General features: G+C 45.7%; 1 protein-coding gene across 2 annotated transcripts; it reads left to right on the plus strand.

Moving 5' to 3' along the window:
- The first annotated feature begins 2234 nt into the window (after positions 1–2234).
- Positions 2235–5643, plus strand: LOC109783165 (uncharacterized). 2 transcript variants are annotated; one of them, XM_020341769.4, is made up of 6 exons: positions 2235–2511; positions 2639–2767; positions 2840–2938; positions 3015–3281; positions 3970–4157; positions 4829–5643. In XM_020341769.4, the coding sequence occupies exons 1-6, from the start codon at positions 2343–2345 to the stop codon at positions 4958–4960; spliced, it is 984 nt and encodes a 327-aa protein (XP_020197358.1). In that variant the 5' UTR covers positions 2235–2342; the 3' UTR covers positions 4961–5643. The 2 variants fall into 2 exon arrangements, with proteins under 2 accessions (XP_020197358.1, XP_040245653.1); XM_040389719.2 differs by having other exon boundaries at positions 4961–5643.
- The last annotated feature ends 5740 nt before the right edge of the window (positions 5644–11383 follow it).

Genomic DNA, 11383 nt, shown 5'->3' on the forward strand with positions numbered 1-11383 from the left:
ATGGTAAGCAAATTTACCATCCAGTAACCAAATCCTTGGGCGCCACGCAAGGCCAGCTACCTTCAAGGTGTTAATATGCATTTTTAACTATACAACAATCAAATACTATATATAATATACATTTTTTGTTTTAGTTCATACATCATTAATTCCAACACATGTTTCATAAAATCAAATCTCTTCAAATATATTGCAACTGATTCATGCAATAACGCGCAAGGCGTTATCTAGTTTAAAATTGTTTTTTAGATATCCAAATTTTAGGCTTGCCATTGGAGATGCTAACCGACAAGCGGTATTACCTCCAAAACGACCAATATTAGCTAGATTATCAGCTATTCTATTTTGATCACGTACTAATTTCACAGGAGTAAGCTATAGTAATGTCAAGTGATGCTTGATTTCACTCATCAAGTGTCCATAAGCAAATTGATTGAGCCAGGGGTAAAAATTCAAACATTATCGAGGACCCTGTCCAACTGCCCCCGTGTCGTCCCCGCTAGGGCTACTCGGGCGGCGCCCAAACCCTAGCCGCCGGGGGCGCGATCTTCCTCTTCCCCTCCCTCCTCCGCCGCCAGAGGACGCCGCCGGGCTAAGCCCGGAGGCCAACGGCGGTGGTGGAGGACTCCCACTCTCCCACGTCTTAGGGGTGATGCGGGGCCCCTAAACACGTGGTGGCGCGGCCGATCCAATCTATGCGGCGCGGCGGCGTTGGCTGCGACAGGCGGCGACGTGGTGACCGGCCCTGCCTCGGGCGGTATCAGCTGCAGGCATGGCGCGTCACTGTATCGGGAAGGATGGTGGCTACGGTCGGCGACAGCGCGCCATCGGGTGTCGGATCGGCGGAGGCGGCGTGGAGGGCCTGGTGGACTGTTCGACGGCGCCTTTGATCATATCTGATCTAGCCGGTGCAGCCGGCGGTGGTGGCCATCTCCTCCGTCGGAGGTGGTCGGCCTGAAGCTGGATGGTCAGATCTCGAGATCCGTCATCTAGTCCCGGCTGCAAGTCGGGAAGACAGAGTTGCCGGTAAAAACTAAGCCGATGGCAGGCGATGGCGGTGTTCTGCGTCGTTACCTTGATGAAGACATCGTCGTGTAACTTTTGTTGACCCACTCGTGCTGCTCCGGGGGAAACTCTAAGATCTGGTCTTCCAGATCGGACGATGACGGCACTGCGGTGTCGTTTCTCTTTTGGGAGCATCGTTTGTGGAGCAGCGCTGGAAGATAGAGGCAAGAGGTGGAGCGGCTTCGTCTTGCACGGAGCTTCGGTGGAGATGTCAAGTCATACCTGGCCGGCAGGTGCTACGCTGTGTCATGCCTAGTCGAGAGGTGCTACGCGCGACAGATCCTCCAGAATCTTCGCGTCTGGATGGACGAGCGCAGGGCGCCGTGGTGGCGCCGTGATGGCGTCGAAGGATGGACGGACTGGCAAGGATGATTCGGATCTCTCTCCCGAAGATGGGTCAGCAGTTCGATGATGATGGCGCGGCTTCTAAAACGTGTGCATGTGGTGTATGTTTTTTAAACCATCATATTCAACCATGATAACCGCATGATCTCTGAAAAGCCACGGCCCCTCGCCCATGGCCTTGTTCCAATCCCCAAGGCATCCAAATTGAGCTGTGAACAAGTTGTCCTTAATCTTCCTCCAAACCACCGTTTTCGCAGGGTTCCATGCGGCACGCATGTCCCCGTGCAGAGCATTAGGGCTGAAGGTCCTTGCAGTGTGCACCCTGGCTATAGCAAGCCACTTCACCGGCGCCCCAGGTCCGGCAATTCCTCCTCCCACACAAAATCATCATTTTCCTCCTACTGCAGATTCAACCTGGCCAGTAGTTTCTCCGTCGTCTCCTTTCCCTGCCGTCCTTGCGAACTTGATTCATCCGCCATAAGGAAACCGATCTAGCCGTCACCGCCAAACCTTAGGTCGATCTGCCAGAAGAACCTCACGAACCAAGGCCGGGTAAGGTCGCAGGGGACCTCCCTTGATCAGCCCGAGTCCGAAGGATTCACCAGCAAAGATCTACCGGGGAAGAAGAGGTAAAACCAGCGGCGGCGCCGGAGTACGTCGAAACCCTAGGCAGTCGCCGCAGGGAAAAGAAAACCCTCGAAACAGTTCGCCGTCGAAGTGAGTTGAGCGCTCGTTTGCGGGCTAACAATGGAAACAGTTGAGACGCGAAGCACACGCAACCGGGCCGGGCCTTGGGCCCTTTCATGTACTACCTCGAAAGAAAGAAAAAAGAAAAAAAACGTCCCAATTCCCCACACCCGCGGCCGCGAGCAGAAATCCCTAACCTGTCCCGACCCAACTCGCCGCCGCCGCCAAGGAACCCTAGCGTGTTGATGGCATCGACGGAGGGGCAGGTCTTCCTTGGATCGAGGAACCTGTCGTATCACAGCGCCCACTACCCCGACGCTAGCGCCGATTGGGATTACCCGGAAGACCCAGGCGATCGGCGGGAGGGGGTGGAGGTTGCCGAGCTCCATGACCAGCCGGCGCGCATGAGCACCTGTGCGTACATCGTGCATCTCCACTCTTCCTATGTTCATGCCTCACTGCAATTCCTCTTACTGATCTTGTTTCCGCCAACTCAATTAGTCGTTGATCAAATTTCTATTTGTCTATTGTCACCGAGCAGCAGATTCAGATCCATGTGAAGTCGCCAGGCGTGCCTTGGACCTCATGTTCCCGCGGGAGGAGGACAGCGATGACGTCTGGAGCACCTGGAGCGCACGGGAGGAGGGCACTGATGACGACGATGAACAAGGTAGCCAATTATTCTCCCTACAGATGTGTTAAGTATCCATAGATCCTAGATTTACATTGATTGATTCTGTAGGAGGGGAAGGAGTCGATGACTGTAGCACGCAGGAGGGCAGCGATTATGAGGACGACGGCGGCAATTGCCAAGTGATACTAGTCGAGACAAACTGTCCAGGTAGCTGCTGATTCTCTCAACAGATAAAACAAAAATATATATTTATCTGCTGAGCTGTTCTACATCAATTCTTCAGGAAAGCTCTACCCCAAGAGCCAAGCAGATGAGATAGATGACAAATGGGTACATAGGTACTCCCAACAGCTTAGTGAACACGTGAAGCTGTGCAGGGAGATTATGGCTCTGCGAGGTGATGATGATGATGATGAAGAGGAGGAGGAGAAGGATTATGATGCTCCTTTCCCCGTCTATCCCATGAGAGTGTTCCCTGACGCAACAGGTGCCTGCGTCCTTGGGCTCAACTGCCACCACCGTATCTACAGGACCCATGACACTTCTACCAGTAAGTGCTGTTTGCTATTCGTTCATTCCTCGTAATTAATTCATCTGCCGTTGTGATATACTGACTAGCACAATGCTCGTGCGTTGCTACGAAACCATAAAAAATGAGGAATTACTGGTGTTTTGCGGCTGCTGCATGGTTCACAATTAAAAAGAGTGTGAATATAATAAAAAAAATCATGTTGTAGTCGCTAAAGAGTCTCGAGCGACCGTACTAGGTCATTTGCAAGATTTATAGTCAGATACATTTTGAATTTGGAACATAGGGTAGTGGGCGTTAGTAAGTTGAATGCACAAGATCGTAGATTAGGTAGGAGGATAACATCTCTCGCCTAATTTGTTTGCCCTCTTCTGCTATGACATAGAACCGAAGAATTGGTTGGGCAGAGAAACTAAAATCAAGACCATTATTTTGAATTGGAGGCATAGTTGCATTTATAATTTTTGTTTTTACAAGAGTGTTATTCTCACACTAGGGTAGCAGTGTATTTGTTTATTTGGGATAGGTCTCACACCTAGTAAAAGTTACATTTGTTTATTTATGTCTCTTGGAATGTTGCTACTCCCACATGTGGTTATTGCACCTCCAACCTTTATAAGTAGGAAAGATATCTATGTATTTTGTTACCAACTTGCTTTTGTTTTCACTAAAATAATAACTTGCTTTTGTTCTCACTAAATAATTGCAGCCCCATCAACTCTTGGAAAGCGCACACCAAGTTATATGCTACAATTATTCTCCATGCGTCTATCAAGCTTTGAACCCTTGTATCCCATTAGTGTGTATGGAATATTTGCCATTCGGGATTACTTGGACCCGCGACGGAACTACGTCTTTAACCGTCCCAGGGATGACGCTGTCACGATTGAAAAGCAGGTAATTAAGACTTCCTTTCCTCCTGAAGATAGTATGCTTGTTTTTCTTTCGGAAATGGTTGATTGCTGTATTATTAAAACACTGATATTTATGTCAGTTTGGTTCTTTGATTTGTCTCCTTCATTACTCGCATCTATTAAACGATGTGTGAGAGGTCAGGTTAATTTGTTTCTCCATGTTCAAAAGATCTGCTCTTTATGTTGTTATAAGCATTAGATAGATGATCACATCAAGCCATTAGACCAGTTCTCAAAATTGGATATGATTATACTTACACCACCAACATACAAAACTGGTCATCTTGTTAATATACTTCAATATAGACAATTACTCTATTTCTTTGTCGTTTTTTATTACACATGTGCAATTAAGACGGTTATAACTCCCAATCAGCCGGATAGTAGAGGGGCATTGGGTAATTATTGTGAGGTCCCTAGTGGTAATCTAATCTGATATGTCATAAATGTTGAGCAACTGATAAAACGGACACAATTGCATTAACTTGCATGTCTTGCATATGTAAAAAAAAAGCAACCTCAAGATGGGAGTATCACTCAATAGTTAATTTGAACATGTGCAAGTATATCTTACTGAGTTTGTTGTGTTGATACATGCTAATGTATGTGGAAGTGGATATCGCTTATTAGTTCTAACAAGCTGTTAAATCCTAGGGTTCCTTTGTCATACCACTTTGTAGCCCTTGTCGAGGAATGTATTTGTTGGATAAGGCTTTAGTAGAAGTTGATCTTTGGGTAAAGAAAGAAGGGGATGAATCAGATGACAAGCAACTACTTTCTGCATAGGCTGAGATTGATGTCCGGACTGAAGCTGATCTCATGCTTTATGAACGGATTTCTGGTGATAATTGCAATTTGGACTTGAAATATATAGTCTTTTCAGAAAGTGTTGAGGCTGTAATACAAGTATATGCAAAGGTCAGCCATCCTCACCATGTGTTGTTCACTGCTTTTAGCACCGGATATGATAACCATCCTCTTCGTGGGGTTGTGCTGTTTGATGACAAATTATTTGGTGAGGAAAAACTATTCAAGCATGTTGTCGCGGTGACAGCAAATGAAGAACTGCATGTTTTTTTAGAAGTGAACGGTTCAGTGTTCCAGTGGACTTTTCAAGATGAACATGTCGGAGCTGTTGTTTCTCCTGATGACTCAATCTTGGACTATGGACAGTTCTTCGTGAGGGTATTGTTTGCTCCAAAGGATTATAAGGGAAGCTCAGCTCTAACATTCTGACAGTGTCGCCATTGGTTGAAAGCCTGAAGCTAGTGAAAAAAGTGCTGTTGCTTTTCCTGGTCTTGTAATTGCGTAACAGTTGAATTTATCTTTTTAAGCCCTCTTAGACAGACATCAGAAGTATTATATTTTATAGCCTTAAACTCGTGAAAACAAGAGAAACTGTTGACTTTTATGTGGCCCATTTTTATAGACTGGAAACCTGAACATGTTCAAGTCCATTTCCTCTGTTATTTTCTCAGTCCCACTATTTTCCTTATAATTTGGATGAATCCTTGTTCTTTGCATGGTGTGTTCTACTTAGATAAGGATATCCTTGTTTTGTTCAAATCAAGTGTTTGTTATACTCGGCTTATTGAGCAGGCGTATCGTGCTTGGGAAAGGAGCACGAGCTAGCCTCTGTACCTTAAAAAAAAACTGCTAGGTGGAGTATTATCGCCAAGACGTCCTTGGTGGAACCGGCCGATGTAAATCTTTTGAGAGGAACCCCATATTATCACAGATTCTTAAGACCACCCCGCAAACCCTTGCCTATTCGGCTCCCGCCTCGAGCTCTCTGAGGCGATCAACGCGGCGCCAGTTTGAACTCGGCGGCGGCGAGCGAGGTGGCATCTGGCTGGTCATATGGTACGAGCACGAGTTCCCGCCAGCATATGGTATGTCTCGAATCTTTCCCTTGATCGTCGCATTTCTTTCCCCTTTTACATTAGATTTTGAGTGCGGCGATGATCGTCGATTTTGGCATGTTTCAAACGATTGGGGAGACTTTTTTGGGAGACCTCTCCAACATGGTCTCAGGCACCTCGTCACCGTTTATCGGCTCATCTCTTTTGACGTTGGTAGCGGGTGGTGGGACACGGCATGATGACCGGAGGAGTGGGTTGCAGCAGCGGAGGAGGGAGGGTGAGAGGCAACGACCCTTTGTTTGTGACAACCTCCAATGCCTTTGTCATCGGACGACATTGCCACCTGATGGTTGGTGACGCCATCAAAGGACGAAAGGGTGCAGAAGATGCTCCAATGATGGTGGTTGACATGGTGGTTTTCTCCCTAAACATTGTGTCGGGCATGACCCCAAACTTCCTCTGCTCTCGCTTCTTGAAGGCACTCAATGCCGATTTTGCCACCACAGGCGGATTTCTTCAGGGGAAGAGGTTGCCAGACATGGAAGTGAGTGGGGCTTCCATTCCGTTGGGGGTCGAGGGTACTGGAGGACCGGAGACAAGGCGTGCGGCGGCGGGAGGAGAAGAACGAGCATGGGAACGAGAGGGAATCGGGTAGGAGGAAATAAAATACTAAGGGCCCGTTCGGCTTATAGGAAAAACCAGAGGAATGAAGTTCCTGCAGTTTCTTTCACCTTCGTTGCGTTCGGAACGAAGGAAGCTTGAACAAGGAACTAGAGGAAAGATTGGCATATCGATCAGATTCCAGAGGAAATGGAACATTTGCCCGTAGCTCTTTTTTCGCGTAGGCCTGAGGCAAGCAGAGAGAAGCGCAATGAATAAGCAACCATGTCTGTGTCTCTGTCCATCACACAATGTACTATTTGAATATTTTAATCAGCATTGTGTCAGTTTCCCGTGGTCTTCTCTCATCTAATCCAAACACTGACTTCTTTTTTCGTTCCTCAGTTTTCTGTTACAAAGTTTTACAGTTTCACTAGGGCAGTCCTTTGCCTTCCACAATTGTTGTAGTTTTTCCTCCCTCCATTCCGATGAAGGAAATATGCCCTAGAGGCAATAATAAAGTTATTATTTATTTCCTTATTTCATGATAAATGTTTATTATTCATGCTAGAATTGTATTAACCGGAAACTTGATACATGTGTGAATACATAGACAAAACAATATGTCACTAGTATGCCTCTACTTGACTAGCTCGTTGATCAAAGATGGTTATGTTTCCTAGCCATTGACACGAGTTGTCATTTTATTAACGGGATCAGATCATTAGGAGAATGATGTGATTGACTTGACCCATTCCGTTAGCTTAGCACTCGATCGTTTAGCATGTTGCTATTGCTTTCTTCATGACTTATACATGTTCCTATGACTATGGGATTATGCAACTCCCGTTTACCGGAGGAACACTTTGTGTGCTACCAAACGTCACAACGTAACTGGGTGATTATAAAGGTGCTCTACAGGTGTCTCCGAAGGTACTTGTTGGGTTGGCGTATTTCGAGATTAGGATTTGTCACTCCAATTGTCGGAGAGGTATCTCTGAGCCCACTCGGTAATGCACATCACTATAAGCCTTGCAAGCATTGTAACTAATGAGTTAGTTGCGGGATGATGTATTACAGAACGAGTAAAGAGACTTGCCGGTAACGAGATTGAACTAGGTATTGAGATACCGACGATCGAATCTCGGGCAAGTAACATACCGATGACAAAGGGAACAACGTATGTTGTTATACGGTCTGACCGATAAATATCTTCGTAGAATATGTAGGAGCCAATATGGGCATCCAGGTCCCGCTATTGGTTATTGACCAGAGAGGTGTCTCGGTCATGTCTACATAGTTCTCGAACCAGTAGGGTCCGCACGCTTAACGTTCGTTGACGATATAGTACTATGAGTTATGTATGTTGGTGACCGAATGTTGTTCGGAGTTTTGGATGAGATCACGGATATGACGAGGAACTCCCGAATGGTCCGGAAGTAAAGATTGATATGTGGATAGTAGTGTTTGATCTCCGGAAAGGTTCCGGAATCCATCGGAAGGGGTTCTGGATGTTTTCCGAAATGTTTGGGCACGAGAACACTTTATCTGGGCCAAAGGGGAAAGCCCATGATGTTTTTGGAAAGCGCAAAAGGAAGTTTTGCGGAGTCCAGGGGCCAGACGCCAGGGTCCCTGGCGTCTGGGTCCAAACGCCGGGAACCCTGGCGTCTGGCCCTGGAGTCCGAGAAGGACTCTTGCCTGTCGGGTGAAACCGACTTTGTGGAGGCTTTTACTCCAAGTTTCGACCCCAAGGCTCAACATATAAATAGAGGGGTAGGGCTAGCACCCAAGACACATCAAGAAACACCAAGCCGTGTGCCGGCAACCCCGTCTCCTCTAGTTTATTCTCCGTCATAGTTTTCATAGTGCTTAGGCGAAGCCCTGCGAAGATTGTTCTTCACCAACACCGTCACCACGCCGTCGTGCTGCCGGAACTCATCTACTACTTCGCCCCTCTTGCTGGATCGAGAAGGCGAGGACGTCACCGAGCTGAACGTGTGCAGAACTCGGAGGTGCCGTGCTTTCGGTACTTGGATCGGTCGGATCGTGAAGACGTATGACTACATCAACCGCGTTGATATAACGCTTCCGCTTACAGTCTACGAGTGTACGTAGACAACACTCTCCCCTCTCGTTGCTATGCATCACCATGATCTTGCGTGTGCGTAGGATTTTTTTTAAAATTACTACATTCCCCAACAGTGGCATCCGAGCCTGGTTTTATGCGTAGATGTCATATGCACGAGTAGAACACAAGTGAGTTGTGGGCGATATAAGTCATACTGCTTACCAGCATGTCATACTTTGGTTCGGCGGTATTGTTGGATGAAGCGGCCTGGACCGACATTACGCGTACGCTTACGCGAGACTGGTTCTACCGACGTGCTTTGCACACAGGTGGCTGGCGGGTGTCAGTTTCTCCAACTTTAGTTGAACCGAGTGTGGCTACGCCCGGTCCTTGCGAAGGTTAAAACAACACCAACTTGACAAACTATCATTGTGGTTTTGATGCGTAGGTAAGAACGGTTCTTGCTAAGCCCAGTAGCAGCCATGTAAAAACTTGCAACAACAAAGTAGAGGACGTCTAACTTGTTTTTGCAGGGCATGTTGTGATGTGATATGGTCAAAGCATGATGCTAAATTTTATTGTATGAGATGATCATGTTTTGTAACCGAGTTATCGGCAACTGGCAGGAGCCATATGGTTGTCACTTTATTGTATGCAATGCAATTGCCCTGTAATGCTTTACTTCATCACTAAGCGGTAGCGATAGTCGTAGAAGCATAAGATTGGCGAGACGACAACGATGCTACGATGGAGATCAAGGTGTCGCGCCGGTGACAATGGTGATCAGGACGGTGCTTCGGAGATGCAGATCACAAGCACAAGATGATGATGGCCATATCATATCACTTATATTGATTGCATGTGATGTTTATCTTTTATGCATCTTATCTTGCTTTGATTGACGGTAGCATTATAAGATGGTCTCTCACTAAATTTCAAGATAAAAGTGTTCTCCCTGAGTATGCACCGTTGCCAAAGTTCGTCGTGCCCAGACACCACGTGATGATCGGGTGTGATAAGCTCTACGTCCATCTACAACGGGTGCAAGCCAGTTTTGCACACGCAGAATACTCAGGTTAAATTTGACGATCCTAGCATATGCAGATATGGCCTCGGAACACTGAGACCGAAAGGTCGAGCGTGAATCATATAGTAGATATGATCAACATAGTGATGTTCACCATTGAAAGCTACTCCATTTCACGTGATGATCGGTTATGGTTTAGTTGATATGGATCACGTGATCACTTAGAGGATTAGAGAGATGTCTATCTAAGTGGGAGTTCTTAAGTAATATGATTAATTGAACTTAAATTTATCATGAACTTAGTCCTGGTAGTATTAGCATATCTATGTTGTAGATCAATAGCTCGCGTTGTTGCTTCCCTATGTTTTATATATGTTCCTAGAGAAAACTAAGTTGAAAGATGATAGTAGCAATGATGCGGACTGGGTCCTTGATCTGAGGTTTATCCTCATTGCTGCACAGAAGAATTATGTCCTTGATGCACCGCTAGGTGACAGACCTATTGCAAGAGCAGATGCAGACGTTATGAACGTTTGGCTAGCTCAATATGATGACTACTTGATAGTTTAGTGCACCATGCTTAACGGCTTAGAATCGGGACTTCAAAGACGTTTTGAATGTCATGGACCATATGAGATGTTCCAGGAGTTGAAGTTAATATTTCAAGCAAATACCCGAGTTGAGAGATATGAAGTCTCCAACAAGTTCTATAGCTAAAATATGGAGAAGAATAGCTCAAGCAGTGAGCATGTGCTCAGATTGTCTGGGTACTACAATCGCTTGAATCAAGTGGGAGTTAATCTTCCAGATAAGATAGTGATTGACAGAATTCTCTAGTCACCATCACCAAGTTAGTAGAACTTCGTGATGAACTATAATATGCAAGGGATAACAGAAACAATTCCCAAGCTCTTCGTGATGCTGAAATCGACGAAGGTAGAAATCAAGAAAAACATCAAGTGTTGATGGTTAACGAGACCACTAGTTTCAAGAAAAGGGCAAAGGGAAGAAGAGGAACTTCAAGAAGAATGGCAAGCAAGTTGCTGCTCAAGTGAAGAAGCCCAAGTCTGGACCTAAGCCTGAGACTATGTGCTTCTACTACAAAGGACTGGTCACTGGAAGCGGAACTACCCCAAGTATTTGGTAGATAAGAAGGATGGCAAAGTGAACAAAAGTATATTTGATATACATATTATTGATGTGTGCTTTACTAGTGTTTATAGCAACCCCTCGGTATTTGATACTGGTTCAGTTGCTAAAAGTAGTAACTCGAAACGGGAGTTGCAGAATGAACAGAGACTAGTTAAGGTGAAGTGACGATGTGTATTGGAAGTGGTTCCAAGATAGATATGATCATCATCGCACACTCCCTATACTTTCGGGATTAGTGTTGAACCTAAAATAAATGTTATTTAGTGTTTGCGTTGAGCATGAATATGATTTGATCATGTTTATTGCAATACGGTTATTCATTTAAGTTAGAGAATAATTGTTGTTCTGTTTACATGAATAAAACCTTCTATGGTCATACACCCAATGAAAACGGTTTGTTGGATCTCGATCGTAGTGATACACATATTCATAATATTGAAGCCAAAAGATGCAAAGTTAATAATGATAGTGCAACTTATTTATGGCACCGCCGTTTGGGT

This window comes from Aegilops tauschii, chromosome 1 (genome assembly GCF_002575655.3).
Source record: "Aegilops tauschii subsp. strangulata cultivar AL8/78 chromosome 1, Aet v6.0, whole genome shotgun sequence".
In the NCBI taxonomy this organism is placed as follows: Eukaryota; Viridiplantae; Streptophyta; class Magnoliopsida; order Poales; family Poaceae; genus Aegilops; species Aegilops tauschii.